Raw genomic sequence first — 16,872 nt, 5'->3', positions numbered from 1 at the left:
TTTGTCTTAGTCGGGTAAAAAAAATGTTCAAAATGGAATCGATCGTATTTTTTTTTGCTGAACTTCAACGGCATTCAAAGTTCTTATGTGTGAACTGACGTAAGGCAGAAAATTATAATAAACTTACACCATACTTACACTACACGGTTTTGGAAAATTTGTTTCGAATTTTTATTGCTTTGTAAAAAACCGGCCAAGTGCGAGTCGGACTCGCGCACGAAGGGTTCCGTACCTTTACGCAAAAAAAACACGTTCGTTGTATGGGAGCCCCACTTAAATATTTATTTTATTTATTAGTATTTGTTGTTCTGTTTGGGTACGGAAACCTAAAATGTTAAAATTAAAAATTAAGGAAATTAAAACCTGCTGACGGTTTGTCACTGACAATAAAATTAAATGTTACAAAGTGTTATGTTTCATGGAAATTTCTATACAATGTATCTAATCCGTTATAGATATTTTCTATGTACCTACATATAGTGCGCAGAGGCGTATTTAAAAATTTGGCGCCCCGGGCCATTGGGCCTCTGCCGCCCCCCATGACCCATAAAGTAAACAAAAGCATATTTTTTTCACCTCAGCAGCTCGAACAAGCCTACTTTCGTCACTCCCTGGAGTGAGGAAAGTGCGACTTTCCTCACTCCAGGGAGTGAAACAATGTAGCTTTTTAATTTAGTGAAGGCCATGAACTTCATACTACGGTACGGTACGGTACGGTCCGGTCCGGTCCGGTCCGGTCCGGTCCGGATTTACTTTTTTTCTGTTTATTCTGTGTAATTCGAAATACATTTTAACCTTTAATATGTTCTCACTACTGAGGTGAAAAATTATGTGTGCAACACGAGAGCAAAGTTATTTTACATCTCGTGTTTTTGAATCCCTCGCTACGCTCAAGATTTTACCTTAGAATCTTCAATTATAGAATCTTTCGCTTTCTCGGGACTCAAAATAAACACTCGCAAGAAAAACCAACTTTCCTCTCTTGTTGCACAAATAACTATTCTCAGTGCCTTTTTGCAGAGGGCCGGAGGCCCGGAGCGTCCGATTGCGTTGTGCTGCCCTGTGAGGCTTAAGGTCGAACTGCAGAAGAACAGAGCTGGTTATGTCTAAGGCTATGAATATGATTAAAGTTTTCTGCGAGCCCAAGAGACTTAAAAGGCTTGCTTCAGTGGAGCCGAGCTGGGACAAAACCTATGGCCAAGACGAGCTCTGCATAGTGCTAAAGTCCCGGATTGTCCAATTGCGGCGCTCTTCCGCGCAAAGCCAAAGTTCGAGGTAGGAAAAATCAATTTTTGGGATTGGAACAATGACCAAGCCGAGCTCCGCATAAAGAGCTTCAATGCAAGGTCGAAAGACCGAGCTGGAGGAGGGGAGAGCTTAGAATGGGCTTGGAGCTTGGAACCAATGTGATCTCGGCTCTCCTGCTACCTGCTACTCGACCTTTGGCGTTCGCTCAAATTAAAGCGAAGGCGCGACTTGCTGGAAATGCTGAAATGCTTCTGGTCTTCTGGAAGGCGCGACTTTTAAGCTTTTCAGGGCTCGCAACCTGACCTTTTAGTCCGCCATAATTTTTATGAAGGTCTCCGTTTTAACTCGGGCATTTTGCTTTCGTATGTACAGGTCGCAATTCTTAACCAATTCTCGTGAAATTTTGTGACCAGATTCTATGATTAAATAGTTTTTTGTCGATCCAGTTTTAGGATTTTTTTTCAAAATGCGGAAATGGGCATAAAGGACTTAAGCGCCTTGTGAGTTCACTATGATAACTAGGTACTCAACGAACTAAGTCCTTTTCACTAACGCGAGGTCTACAGCTCACAGAGTCACTAGTAATAACATTGTAAATTTTTAAACCTATAATAGCGGCTCTGCAGCATCTCGGCCTTACGTGGTGAGCTCCCTTCGGCATCCTAGGGTCTTTAGCTCAATACCCTGCTTGCGGTCCGTCTGTTTGTTTTTTAACTCTACACCTTATGTTGCCCTTTTCCAGTATCTCGGCCTCCTGCCTTGCGGTTCACTTTTGAAACAACTAACCATTTCGTATCGTGTCTGAACTCTATTTTTATTCAATACCTAGTTCTATCATTCAATATGATTTTTGCGTATATTGATCAGTGTTTTGCTGAGTAATTAACCACTAAATGAATGATGGGAAATTTAGTACTCACTAAAAAAACGTGCTTTGTATTTTGTGCTAGGCTCCGACTATAATAGAACACATTTTTGATTAACTTAGAAGTATAGGAACAAACAATAAAACATTAACAATAATGGTAATTACTTTTTCTCATTATCTTTCTTATTCAATTGCCAGATGGAATAATTAAGGCAGGTGGCGAAGCCGAGCCACGCGAGATAAGGCAGCATGAACCACGTCGTGGTCGGGTTCACTTCATAAAAACTGAGGGTGCAGGCCGCCGCCGCCACGTCTAGCGCTGCGATGTGGAAGAACGCCTGAAAGTAAATAGATTCTTTTTGAACTCTGGGCTGAAAGTTAGTTATTGATGTTATGATGTATACTGCCCATCGTCTATAGTAGGTAGATCATGTTACAAGGGCGTAAAATAATATCCGACGTGCCCCCGCCAAGTCGAGCAAAACAAAGAGGCATGGCCGTACCATCCTTTTCTCGAAGCCATTCAGGCCATTTACGACGTCCTGTAATTTTGTGCTGGCTAAAGCTAGAACCCTGAATTTTCAGTGAAATATAGGGCATAATATGGCTTAGATATATTCCCAAAAACATTCAATTTGAACTTGTAGTATTTTCGTAAATTACCGATTCTTAGGACCCGGGATACCGGGAATGTACTGGGAAAAAATACATAAAAATTAGAAATTACTATTAATTTAATGTAATGGGTTGATACACTGCTAAGTTATAAACGTTATTGGCTAAAATAATACATCTTTCAGAGAAGTTCTGCATTCTGCTGTTTTTCAACAAACTATTTCGTCTTAATAATTTTTTGTTAGTATTATCTTACCAATCCTACTAAATGCATTTTGAAGAAAACTGGTGTCCATGTCCAGTTGAATATAAGCTGGCCGCCATATAATGCCATAGGCAGGATAGCCTTATCTGAAAGTGGAATTATGTTACATTAATAATTTTATTTATTTCAAAAAAGTATGTTTAAGAAACAATAGAGGTTTACGGATATTTAACTTATACTGATTTAAATTTCTATTGCAGAATTTTCAATTGTTTCATTGATGTTTTTTGAGTATCAAAATTGAATGAAATTTAAATAAATACTTAAGCTAAGCTCTAGGTACTCTTTATGCTTTTTCTCAAAATGAGTGTACTGTAATTTGGTAGAGCTGAAGCTCTACTTGTTAAATTATTTCTTCATAGTTCCAAAGAAAAGAACTAACTTAGCTTAGGTAACTTAACTACTTATATGTAGGGTCTGATTTTTTGTCACTGCCTTATTCGGATTAAATACCCTGTAGGACCTGTATTGAATATCTTTGTTTCTTGGCCAAAAAAACTTTATTATTTCCATACTTAATTGAAAGTATCATATCAGGTCAGATTGCAGGGAAGATGATTATATTTATCATATATGTCAATTACTTACCAGTCATGCCACCACAATCCCTGTATACCATATAACTAGCATACCCCATGCCAGTATACAGCGCAGTCCACGCCGGACCAAACACCCAGTTAGGCGGAGTCCAGCTTGGTTTTTTCAGCGTCTGGTACCAGGCCTTGCCGTCAGGCTGCTTTGTCTGTCCCACCATGGTGAGTGCTCCTGCCCAGCCCCCGAGGTTGGGGAAGAGCATGGCGCCAATAGCTGACCAGTTTGGCATTGTTGTTTATTCTGAAAAGGATGTACCACATTAATTACTATCAATTTTCTCTTGTCAGTTTTGTGAGATCAAATAATTATATTAAGAATAGGAATAGAAATTCTCTTATTCTTATATTAAAACTTTCAAAATATTTAAATCAAAAATGAAATAAATTATGTTCTAAATAACTGATTTAGTGACATAAGAAGTTTTTCTGTTCTGCCTGATTGAATTTAAATAATAAGCAGGTAAATTAATTACTTAATCTATTTATATGATTATTTTAAAATATTACTGTACTGCGCAAGAGGTAAAATAATGTTAATGAACTTCAACACATTTGTTTACACTGACAGCTGATAATTTTAATAAATAAACAGACAGTGTCTGCTCTACAAAACAAATGATATCCTTATCACTTGACGGCCTTGACGCACAAGAAAACAACACCCTATAATTAACCCTATTATCAGAAGCTTTTAGTAGGCTCTTAGTGCTAATAATTGCATAAAAGTAGAATTTATGACTTACGCTATTTCTACACCCGGCAGCCCGGCAGACAAAAGTGTGATGTGATGGTCTGGGGTTCTCTTTTCAGCTGTAGTTTCGAATGTAGGCCCTATTACTTTGTAATACGAACTATTATTTCGTGTAACCAAAACAAAACAAAATGTGCATCATCACAAATCAAGTGACAGTGACAAGCAGATAATATACGTTCCATTTCAAGTAACTATTATGTAATTTATGTACGAACCTGGACTAAATAGTTTTTTGTTTGTCAGAAATATTTTCCAATAACAAATATTAAAAATAAATTTTGCTTTTAGTGATTCATTAATAAGTTTAGCATCAAGCTTGTAGAGCTTAAAGACTTTATTTGTTATGCAAAGTCATAATCAAGAACCCTAAACGTAAATTGGGACGAAAAATTAGCATCTGACTTTTAGAAACCTTAGCTTAACCTACCAAATTTAGAAGTAATTTAAAGTATTTGGTCCCTATTATCTCGATAGACCATTTAAATCTCTCGCCTAGTCACATTCACAGGGATTTTCACAAGTCACAACATAGCTTTCTAATTTTTCTATTTCTCGTGAATCTCGTGATATTCATTGCAGTTTTCACCGGTATTTTATATCGTGCATCAACAGGTATGTACCTTATTTGTTTTATCAAATATTTCGCTTTATTAAAAACTGGAAGTTGCCGGCGGCAAGCTATTTTTAGAATGTAAATGTAAATATTACTCATCATTACGCAGAACGCAGAACTTACGTAAGTAACACTTAAGTAAGATTAAAATTTTATCTAATATCACACTATTCGACAGTTTGGAAGCCTCGCGAACACTGGTAAGTTATTAATTGAAATAGCAATGTAATCAGAATGTACCGTTATCTGTAATTGGACTTCTGAGGGATCAATAGATATTTAATTATCTTGCTTATCAGCCTATTGATATCAGGTATCAACCTATTACATGATATACATATCTAAAGACGTTGCAATGTCTGCATGTCTGTAAATTAAAATATATTCCTTATATTATTTATTTTTAACTTTATTTGGATAGTTATTTAGTTAATGCATTTTTATGTCCCATACAAAGTACAAAGTTCAGTTATGGCCCATAACTTAACATAGAAATAGAAATAGAAATATATTTATTTGCCATTAAATGTGGTATACAATGGTGTTACATTATTATTTATAGAGCCATACACATTTAGACTTTAAAAAGCCATGCAAATTGAAAACTTATACTAAATTTAAGTTTAATTGACATCATTATTTTAATCAAAACATGCATTATTAACCTAGTTATAAAGCCATTAGTTATTAACGTGGACTGTTACTAACAAATTATGAAGTGACAGTTAATTAACTAACATAGCACATTTATTTAGTTTAAATGATTCCTGCAGACAAACTGTTGTAAAAAAGTAAAGTAAAAATCATTTATTGTACACAATGAATTAGGCAGAAACAAAATTAACTGGTCTTAAAACTAAGGGACAATTTATGTACATTTATGCATTTACAATGACGGTTGTACCGGTTCCTACACTAGGCGTGGCCTGTCACGTTGTTAACAGTTTTGCGGGATTTCTGTCTAAAATATAACTTTTTTTTAATAATAATAAAATATCTACCATACATGCATATTTAAAATAAATAGTATACCTAGTGGATTACTATAGTAGGTAGCCTGGAACATAATATCGTATAATATTAAAGGAAATATAAAAATTAATATGTATATTCAGCTGCCATAATTAAACTCAACCAAGCATAACTAACAACACATGAGCACTGCTTCACTATATTTATTTCATAAGTTAGATGCCCTGAATTACTAACTTACCTTTAACACCTTCGCTGCAGCAATTAGCTCCTAATTAACAATACTTTGTAGGAGGTCTTTAGACCCCCCCTACCGCAGTGAATATTTGTGTCCAATTTTAAGCAAAAAGTAACTTATTGTCTGCTGTCAACAAAATGCTAGTACAGTCACCTCCAATAATATGTTACACAACGAAGGCCGCACAAATATCTTACACGATCTTATTTGTAGTCTGTGCAGAAAGAGTGTGACTGTACCATGAAGATGCTTTAACCCTTAAATGCATGATTTTTTCTTTTTGTCTGGAATTAATATATGTCTTACATAATTGTTTACTGATTCTAGGAAAAATAAAAATAAAAATTAAAACATCGATTTTCACTGCTTAACCAGTATTAGAAGTTACATAGGGTAAATAATAATTTATGTAAATTTATACAATTATTGGTAAAAGATATATCAAAAATCTTACTACCATTAGAAATTTATACTATTTGTAATATACCTATAATAAAGATTTTAAATATAAATAATTACAAACCCCGAAAAAACCGCCTAAATTACATATTAAAAATCATTAAATTTTCCCAATTTTCCGCCATTTCGTGTTAAAAGAAATGTAATTTTTTTAAACTTAAATACTGCGCAAATTTGAATAAAACAACGGAAAGCGTATTAATTTACGATCAAAATAATTATACAGGACCAAATAGAGTTTACCTAATTATGCATAAAATTATATGTTTTTTGTTGTGTACATACATACATCACTATGCATTCAAGGGTTAAGAAGATATCCATACAAGCAGGTGACAATGTGGTACTTTTTGTCTTCTGAAATTGTTTTTATTTATTGGTTTAAAAAACAATGATTAAAGGTCTCTTCCTACAAATAACAAAGGCAATATGAAAACATTATAGTATAAGTTTATGAAAATTTATTAGTGACCATCATTTGAGGCATTGTCACTAGAAAAAGTAGAAAATCTTTACCACTTAAATTCATAATATTTTTTTCTGGGATTTCCTATTTAAATTAATAAAAATGTTTTGTCATAAAAAATCCATGGGTTTATTGCCTAATTTTAGATTGGTATGTTATAAAAACTTCGTAATCAAACAGGATATAAAGATGTAAATAATTTATGAGACTAAATTAGTATGTTCTGCTGACTAAATATTACCTTGAGAAATCTTGTGACGTCACACAACAGGTTAATATAAATATCACAGATCAGTAAATAAAAGTGACATCATAAGTACATTACATCACCTCACCACAGATTGCTATATGATATGTTATATCTTTTAGTAGTAGCATTCTAAATCTTATATTTCTTTAAAATGGTTAATTGCAGTTCAATTATTTGTGGTATTTTCTATAAAAAGGGACCTTATTGTCGATGGCGCTTACGCCATTATAAACAATGCTCCGATATAAATACAATGCCGCGCGACGCTGTGCGGCGTAAGCGCCATCGACAATAAGGTCCCTTTTCGTAGAAAATGCCCCATTTTATTAAAGGCACATGTATTGTATTCAAATGGTTAGGTATACTATTTGAATACCATTATCACAATAAATAGATAGATAGATAGATAAACTGTTTATTTGTTTGCCACTATACACACAAAATTTTCAAATACAGAAATGACATAGGTACACAGAACAATCCAAAAAAAAAAAAAAATTACAACAACAAATAAGTCACACAGATTTTTACATAAATGTTGTTTTCTTCAGTTGTTTGACCAATTGGGATTCCTTATTATAACTTTGGTACTAATTCTGAGCAAATACACACCTTTTTCTCATTAATCCCAGTATTTATTTCTAAAAAGCTTCTGCCCAGAACTTTGCCTACATAGAACTCATAGAAGTCTTTAAACTGCTCCTACTCCTTAGTACTAAATTGCAACCCCCATTGCACCCCCATAGAAAAGAGGATATTATAAGATAGAGTGGTACTGTCATAGTAAATTTTGTAACCCCAGTAAATTCACTGCCATCTATCATCTATTGACACACCTTAAAACTAAAAATGAAGATTTATAAAAATACGATAAAATGTATTTAAATATGGATAAATGATTTTTTTGATTTGCATTAATTATTTTTATGATTTTCATCCATGTTCTTTTACTGATATGCGTTAAAATTGTTAAATAACCAACGAAACCGTCAACGCCATCTATACGACAGTAGGCCAAAGCTAGTAGCGCCCTCTGATCGAGAATCAAATTTTCTTGATTTTCGAGGCACGTTTTTTCTTTAGACTGTACACTATTAATTACAGGGAATGACACCAATGAAACTTGTATAGATATAGATTATAATTAGTGTATTAATAGTGCAAAATCTATCTGCTTCAAATCAACATGTAATCGGTTTATCATTCAGTGTGTGATTGGTATCCGTAAAACCAAGTTGATTTGTGAATATAATATAGTTATTTAAACATGTTGGGAATACATTGGGAGTATTTTGAAGATGTTGCCCATATACATAAGTATGTATTCCTATACCTACACCACCGTAGTTTACTACACCATACATTTTTTTTTATACCACGTCGGTGGCAATCAAGCATACGGCCCGCCTGATGGTAAGCAGTTACCGTAGCCTATGGACGCCTGCAACACCGGAGATATTACACGCGCGTTGCCGACCGTAACACTCCTCTCCCTCGTTGAGCTCTGGCAACCTTACTTACCGGCAGGAACACAACACTATGAGTAGGGTCTAGTGTTATTTGGCTGCGGTTTTCTGTAAGGTGGAGGTATTTCCCCAGTTGGGCTCTGCTCTAAATCTGGAATGACATCCGCTGTCCTGTGCCCTACCACACAAAGCGAGATGTCATTCACAGTGCCCATACCTCTCTTTTGGACGTAGTTTAAGGACATATCCGGGTCCGGACGCAGTTTAAGGACATACCCGGGTCCTCCAAATGTTTTGAGGCTTTCTTACTCTTATTAGGAAAAGAGATTTATCTCATTTAATTTCCAAGTATGGGTAGTTTAATATTATTAAAACAAACATATAAATATAAAAGCAGAAATAATACTAAATTAAATTAATCACAATTAATAACTATATGTGTCGTTTTTAAGAAAAAGGTACCACATTGTCGCTTGCCATATGGACGCTCTGCATGCATGTCAAAGTTCCTTAGTTTTGTCACTGACACACTCACGATCATCTTAATTCTAAGGTACTTCTAGCAGACATACAAGCTCCAAATTTGAAACGTAATTAGTTTTTAGCGTAATAAGCCAATAAAAACTTAAAAATACTACAATATCAGTCACGTTTTGAAGATTTAATAACTGCACAAGTAAGTTTATAATCCTATATAAATATATGCGATAACAAAGTTACGTTTGCGGTTCCTACAATTCGTAGGTTAAGTACCTAACACACTACGTTGTACGATGACTGTGAGTATGAATGAAGATGTGTATATGTAAACGTACCGAATGGGTATGAGTACACGAAAAGAAGGACTGCCTACAAAAAGAGATGAGATCCCATCAAAAACATTACATGTAAAAAGATGCAAGTCTCGCAACGCTGTTCTTCTACTACAAAAAAGTTCTGAGATGTAATGTGAAACCAAGTCGGTTATTTTAGTCAGTGCCAGGGGGTGTTGAAACCGTAACAATATTAGATACCTTTCTTTTTTTTAATACATATAATGACTTGGCAATCGCACACAATGCTTTAACCCTTTAATGCTCAAAATTTTTTTTCTATTATTTTCTGGTTTCAAGCACTTAAATGAGTTCTTAGGGGTAATATAAACTACAGAAAAATAAAAATAAAAATATTTTGTATATGTTCTTCTAGAAAACATATGCTAAGAATACTTGACGTTGCCCGACTTTCACCATATGACCATTTGCCACCAATGTCCAGTATTTTTGACATTGCGCATGGTTTAGAGATAATAAATAAATAACAGATTTATAGTTTTTTATATAAAAAGCTATTATTGAGCAGCATGAAAAGAGTAGAAACAATTTCTTTTTGCTACTGCATAATCTCAATTTGCATTTTAAGCCATGTTCGTGTATCCTTTTTGCAATACCTACATCTTCCGTATGAGGTGTACACTGGCAAGTGTCGTGTATTATTACCTATACTGAACTACAGGTAGAGGTCTTGGAACTACTGTTGCTTTTCTGACAGGTACAATCGCATTGGACGGCCCAGCCCTGTTTTTGTAGCAGCTCCAATGGTAGTTGTACTTTAGTGGCATAGTTTTTTCAGTAGCTCCTACTTGTCGCCGATACAACAACCAGACATTATTTACATATAGGTCCAGGACCTGAGAAAACATAGCCGTATACTAGCGCTTGGTTTGTGTTTGTGACCGATATAGGGCCACCAACATTTCAGCTAAATCAACACCTACTCCCATATGAGCGTTGTATACTGTTTTACGGTCTGGGGGTAGTCTACGTTGACTCGGGCTTTTTCGACTTTTGAGTATCGTCGTATGTAGTCCCACTCGCAGCCTTATGGCTTGTTCTACGAAAATCTGGAAATCCAAAACTGGAAACCTCATTCACCAATTCCACGATGGTATGAATGCACAGGTTCAACATAAAAACGAACTGTGTAAGGAGATCCAGGTTACAGGCGAAGTGACGCAGGGATGTGTCATGGGACCTAAATACACTCTTTGCCATATACTTCTCAGTGGTGATGAGAGACGCTTTAAAGTGTTGTAGCAACCAAATGTGAGGACTGAGAAAGGTGTCTTTGACATATCAAGGTTCAGGGCGAAGTCTAAAGTGCGATGAGTCTCCATATTAGAGATACTATACGCTGACGACGTATGCCTTATGTCTGACAGTATGGCGCATCTCCAAAGCTACGTGGACGCATTAAACCGCTCTTGGCAACAATTCGGCCTGGTAGTAAGTGCTTCCTAGACGCAAATCCTAAAACAACTACCCCGGGGAGTTGAATCTGATTCAACACCGCTGAATCTAGATGGGAAACCACTAGATGACGACACTGGCTTCAGAAATACGGCGCTGCCAATTTCGGGCGACTAACTGATCGTGTGTATATCCCATGATATCAAACTCCCACCTAACCCTAATAATCCCAGTCCTCCTGTATGGCGCAGAGACATTATGGTGCCTGTAAAAGCCAGATATCAAAAGACTAGACACGTACCACCTAAGATGCCTAAGATCTATACTTAGGATTTAATGGCAGGTGCCATACTACGAGGTCCTGCATCGTTCCCGGGATGTACGGCATGGAGACACTATTCATGCAGCGTCAGGTCAGGTGGTATGGGCATGTTCTCCGAATGGACGATCGCCGCTTGCCTAAACCTATATTCTACTCAGAATTAGCAGAGGGTAAGCGGAAGCACGGTGGTCAGTACCTCCGATTATAAGGATGTGCAATTGTGCAAACGTCACCTAAACGCGTGTGCTATCGATCCTGCACGTTGGGTTGGGAGGAGCTCGCTGCGAAACGGCCATTTTGGCGGCCTACCACCTTTGGATCCATCAAGCCGTGTATGTTGCTTCTTCTCTCATATTAACCTTATCTTCGCAATGTTAAAATTACTTAACAGCCCAACAAGAATGTACTTTATTAATAGCGGCGCAGTGCTAAGAATGCTTAACATGCGTTACACTAAGTACATTTCTAAGAATCTCGCGAAGCTAAGCGTTCTTAACACGCATAATGGTAACCCAGTCCTGTCTTAGTTGTGTTTCCATTTCGTTAGAAAAACATAAAAACATAAAGCACATACCCTCAATAACACGTTGTAATAGTATTTCAATAGACATTATAGGTATAAATATTTTTAAATATTTTATAATTATCTTACGTCCTACGGTCGATTGCTGTCGCAGCACAATTTTGCCACTAACTGTCAAAATACGTGAGCATTGGTAATGACTTCAGTCGTCAAAGATGCGTTAGGTTTCAAACTATCATTTTATTAAAAAAATAACTGGGTTTAAGTGAAAATTACCTTGCAATATTTTTTTGATTCTGGTGTAAAGTATTCTTATCATTGCGAATTAAAGGGTTAATTGTACTCGTATGTGTATTGCTTAAACTTCATGTCATTAGGGCTAGCGCTATAATAAAATAAATAAATAAAGTTTTATTTTTGCATCTTTTTACATGTAATGTTTTTGATGGGATCAAATTAACGCACGGTAGTGCCGTGGTGGTTATGGCCAAGTTAATAAGTGCAGGTTTAAATTTGGTAAAGCACGTGAACAAGGCACTTTGTTATTGCAATATTAGCTTGGTTCGACTCAACTGACGTTAAGTGCCTATGTGTTCTGTTTCCCAGAGACTTCATAATGGCAAACTGGCCAGCGATCGGTTCCGTAATCCTCCCCAACGTAGGCGGCTGGGTGAACGGCCTATACTTCGCCGGTCAGATCAAACGGGACAACAACGAGAAGACCTGGTACGATGAGCTGAAGAAGTCGCCTTGCACCCCCCCTAAATGGGTGTTCGGGCCGGCATGGACAGTGCTTTACAGCGGCATGGGATACGCGTCGTATCTGGTGTATGAAGAGTGCGATGGTTTCACACGTAAGACAAAAATCCTGTTAATTTCCTTTATTTGCGTAGAGACGCGGACGTCATACTCGAATAATGAAGGTGGTACTAAGAAAAGAGATGCAAAGCTCGAACTTTTTAAATTCCTAAAATATAGAAATTTCTGGCCTTTAAGTACCTAAAGTATACATTTTGTAATTTGACTATTACATTGCCTAGCTCTTATTTGTTTACTTAGTAGCTGGATGCATTATGTAAACACTTGTGACGTTCTCAATCAAAAGGTACCACATTGTCGCTTGCCATAAGGAAGCTGACAGGTTTTTCGTATAAAGATACAAGTAATTTTCGTCCTTATGTTAAGCGGCAATGTGGTACCTCTTGATTGAAAACGTCACATTTAGATATAAAACCGATATAAAATACAAAATATCTTTATTTAGTAGTAAAAGATACATATATGCTTACAGTTTTGTATACAACTATGTAGTTTAGTAACCTTAGTCACTAGGCAGGTTCTTTATCTAAAGATAATATATCACGCGAATGATGGATTTACTTAAACGTTTCAAACTGTCTGGCATTGAGTAATTGAATGACGTGTATTTTTGCCTAAAGATTTTTTAGCAAAAAAATTCCATCAATATGACACCAAACTCCAAATTAGTCTAAAAATTATGCCAAAATGATACGTATATCAATTTACACTCTAATTGTAGAATAAAATTATGACGTATAAATAACACTTGCACAGTCTATGCTATCCAAATTGCTGCAGACTGCAGAGTTATCTAGATCTAACTACCATATTTAAGCAAATAAAATACCTCTCTCATTTGATTTTGAAAATTTCTGTCTATTTATTTTCAGAGCGTGCCGTCCTCCCTCTGACGTTGTACGGAAGCCAGCTACTACTTAACTGGGCGTGGACGCCTATCTTCTTCGGCCTTAAGGATTTCAAACTGGTCAGTATACGTACATTAAGTAATGTAAGCATAACCTAATGCACATTAATATCAAAAAATGTATCCATATGAAATTCACTCGAAAACAAAATGTAACACAGTCAGACTACCATATAGACGGTTACAAACTAAACGAAGCTCAGAACACTCGCGATCTTGGAGTTCTTTTCGACAGCAAATTAACGTTTATCCCCCACATAGAAAATATTGTCAAGAGGGCATCTAAGACTTTGGGCTTTGTCATGAGAAACACTAGATCATTTAGGCGCAGCGCAACCAAAATATTGCTATATAATAGTCTGGTGAGGAGTGTTTTGGAATATTGCAGCGTTGTCTGGCGGCCGCATTATGCTACTCACTCATTGCGGTTAGAGCGTATTCAAAAAAGGTTCACTCGTCACTTAGCTTTTCAGGCACGTGTTATGGCTAAAAGATCAATATCCTATCAAAGGAAACTGCAATATTTCAAGATGGATTCCCTAGAAGACCGACGGACGCTCTTAGATGCAACTTTTTTGTACAAGTTAGTGAACCACAAAATAGATTGTCCGCAACTGCTGACGTTGTTGAACTTTCGTGCTCCATCTCGTTTCCCCCGTAACGCTATCACCCCTCTTTACGCCCCGCTTAGAAGAACAGTTTCAGGCACTAACTCTCCAGTATGCAGGTTATGTAAAATAGCTAATGGTTGCTGCGACAAGGCGGATATGCACTGTGACCCACTAAATAAATTTATAACATCTGTCCGAAAATATTTCTTAAAACACAAACAATTAGAAACATAAATAATTAGAAAATAAGTTTAAATTTAGGTATTACTATAGTTGTTTACTTATATTTGTTATGCATGCGGTGTTTACCTGTAAGTAATTGTGACACCACTCCTTACATGTTTTAGCTTAGTACATTATTAATGTATCGATGTCAACAATTGTTGGTAAACCTTAAATAAATAAAATAAAATAAAATAAGGTTCTTATTAGGAAAGTAATTAAATTATTTTCATGAAAATATTTTAATTGTGTTTTTTCGAGTAGAAACACTACTATATAAATTATAAACCGAAATAAATGTCATAAACAAAGTAAAAAGTGACCAAGGCCTCCAGTACCCAGGGCTGGAATCGAACCAACGTCCTCAGCAATCGCGGCAGATGCCTAAAACCGCTCGGCCACCCGGATCACGGCAGCGTGGGTCGAATTTTCCCAAGTATATGCAATTCTAATTTTAAATTGCAATTCTAGTTTTAATTTTAAACTGAGTTTTCATTGGATTTCTCTCTTCCAGGCTTTCATAGAAATCGGCGTTCTCACCGGAGCGGCGACAATCACCACAATTTCATTCGCTAGCGTAAACAAGACGGCTGGACTAATAATGCTGCCATATCTGGCTTGGCTGGGTTATGCCTCTTATTTATCTTATTACATCTGGAAGAACAACCCTCAGCCCGCGAAGATCACAGAGATTAAAGACGAGAAGGAAAAGTAAAGGTAAGTTAAATATTATTTACCCTTTGACCGCCAGAGGCATCAAATGACGCGCGCTACTACAGCCCCATATCAACCTTCCTGCATTGCGACAAGGTTCACGATGACTCGCCGCATAGACGTGGCGTTCATGGAACATGTAATAGCGGGATCCTTTTGATTTACCGAAAAAATTTTGACCAAATTTCGTTTCCCAACCAAATTTCACCAACTGCACGTTTGTCAACTCAATCTTTCCCATATAAACATTTCACAAACTTACAATCCGTCAAGTGATCATTTCCCTAACTGTTACTTAGCAACTTTTATAAGACCAACTGTTTTTTTTTTCAAATGTTTTACTTAGACTATAAATGTTCGCTTAAATTTATTTTTGTCTAATAAATTACTGGAAAAAAATATTTTGTCAAAAAATATGTACTCAAAAAATGTTTCAAATAAATGTATTGCAAAACCACTACTTGACAAATTATGTCTATCCAAAAAATTGTTAATAAAAATGTGTTACGGGTAGGTTAGGTACCAGAAGGAAGGAATGGAAAACATGTCCGCTTCTTATAAGCAAGCGATTGGACCGGTGTTTCAAAAGGTCACAAGGTTGAGTCATGTCCGAAGCAGCGGTTTTACCCATTTTTGCTAACTAACATTTTTAATTTATATCGTTTCAGATATCGACATTTCACCAGTTAACTACGCTTCAGCCATCGAACAGGTTCTATTTTAGATGCCTATTTCTGCTATATGTCTTCTAGTATACTATTTATATTTCTGACAATTTTAGATGTGTACGATTTGTGTCGAAATGACGCAACGAACGGTTTTTAGAAAACCGAATCTTGATTATACATCTGTTCGTTGTACACATGACACCGTAAGATTGTGAATCCGTTAGTTTAAAATCGAACGTAGGTTAGTTTAGGTTAGTTTGTAATCTCTCCCTATCGTCAGTTATTTAACTAGCGAGATTCTAAACTGACGAGTGTTTACGATTTTACGGTGACACATACAGGATGGCTAAAAAATAAGTGCATTCCGGTTGCCAAGGAGGTTTTCGGATTATACTGAGCTTTTACAATGAGATCAACCACGAAATCGCAAAAAAAAAATTTACCCTCCCATATTTCCCAGCCAAAATTTATGAAATACCCAAATTTTGTTTCGCGATTTCGGGGTTGGTCCCATAGAAAAAGTTGCTCAGTATAATCCCAAAACCTGGCTGGCAACGGGAATGCACTTATTTTTTAGCCATGAACCTGTATATGGCGGTGGGTACTATTTAATAAATTAAGCAATGTCATACAATTATAGAACACGAACAGTAGGTATAATACCTATAAAAATAGTTTTCGAAACAAACTAGACGCATAAAAATAAAATAAAAACAGTAATCTATGGAAGTAATATTTTTGTGAGAATACTATTTATTACGCCCTGTATAAGAAAGGTGTAAAAAAATCTGGGATACACGCATTATCAATTTAAACTTATCTTTTCTTTACCAAAGGAGTCAAATAGTAATACAATTATGTAGTCTTAAGGCTTATCTTATCATACCTAGTTTATAAGATCCGAAGTGACCTTTTGCACAAATAAGCAATATAGGTACATATTATACGTGTATAATTAATATGGCTTAATTTCTTAAATATTTTTCAAAAAGTAACATTACTCATTCCTATTGCATTTAAACGGAATTGACATTTAGTTTATTTCCAAGAA

The 16,872-nt window shown here is 35.9% G+C and overlaps 2 protein-coding genes across 4 annotated transcripts; one reads left to right on the top strand and one right to left on the bottom strand.

The window, feature by feature from the left end:
- Positions 1-2,248: 2,248 nt before the first annotated feature.
- On the bottom strand, positions 2,249-3,830 carry LOC134750556 (translocator protein-like). The gene is made up of 3 exons (XM_063685761.1): positions 3,585-3,830; positions 2,988-3,082; positions 2,249-2,454 (listed from the first exon to the last, which is right to left on the bottom strand). The coding sequence occupies exons 1-3, from the start codon at positions 3,817-3,819 to the stop codon at positions 2,278-2,280; spliced, it is 507 nt and encodes a 168-aa protein (XP_063541831.1). The 5' UTR covers positions 3,820-3,830; the 3' UTR covers positions 2,249-2,277.
- Positions 3,831-4,817: 987 nt separating this feature from the next.
- On the top strand, positions 4,818-16,185 carry LOC134750552 (translocator protein-like). Of its 3 annotated transcripts, none has more exons than XM_063685756.1 (5): positions 4,818-4,955; positions 12,487-12,734; positions 13,572-13,666; positions 14,954-15,156; positions 15,822-16,181. In XM_063685756.1, exons 2-4 carry the CDS (start codon positions 12,497-12,499, stop codon positions 15,152-15,154), a joined length of 534 nt encoding a protein of 177 aa, XP_063541826.1. In that variant the 5' UTR covers positions 4,818-4,955; positions 12,487-12,496; the 3' UTR covers positions 15,155-15,156; positions 15,822-16,181. The 3 variants fall into 3 exon arrangements, with proteins under 3 accessions (XP_063541826.1, XP_063541827.1, XP_063541825.1); XM_063685757.1 differs by lacking the exon at positions 4,818-4,955 and adding an exon at positions 5,134-5,156 and having other exon boundaries at positions 15,822-16,182; XM_063685755.1 differs by lacking the exon at positions 4,818-4,955 and adding an exon at positions 8,582-8,658 and having other exon boundaries at positions 15,822-16,185.
- The last annotated feature ends 687 nt before the right edge of the window (positions 16,186-16,872 follow it).

The sequence above is a fragment of the Cydia strobilella genome, chromosome 20 (assembly GCF_947568885.1).
Source record: "Cydia strobilella chromosome 20, ilCydStro3.1, whole genome shotgun sequence".
NCBI lineage: Eukaryota > Metazoa > Arthropoda > Insecta > Lepidoptera > Tortricidae > Cydia > Cydia strobilella.
Note: the sequence above shows the minus strand (reverse complement) of the source record. Positions and strands in the feature narration are given on the sequence as shown.

Bases quoted from the DNA above. Each gene is read 5' to 3' on its own strand.
- LOC134750556 (XM_063685761.1), bottom strand. From the start codon at position 3,819: ATGCCAAACTGGTCAGCTATTGGCGCCATGCTCTTCCCCAACCTCGGG. The intron at 3,083-3,584 runs GTAAGTAATTGA...TTCCACTTTCAG, and splicing joins GGATTGTGGTGGCATGACTG to ATAAGGCTATCCTGCCTATG. The intron at 2,455-2,987 runs GTAAGATAATAC...ATTTACTTTCAG, and splicing joins AAATGCATTTAGTAGGATTG to GCGTTCTTCCACATCGCAGC.
- LOC134750552 (XM_063685755.1), top strand. From the start codon at position 8,609: ATGTTGGGAATACATTGGGAGTATTTTGAAGATGTTGCCCATATACAT. The intron at 12,735-13,571 runs GTAAGACAAAAA...ATTTATTTTCAG, and splicing joins AGAGTGCGATGGTTTCACAC to AGCGTGCCGTCCTCCCTCTG. The intron at 13,667-14,953 runs GTCAGTATACGT...TCTCTCTTCCAG, and splicing joins GCCTTAAGGATTTCAAACTG to GCTTTCATAGAAATCGGCGT.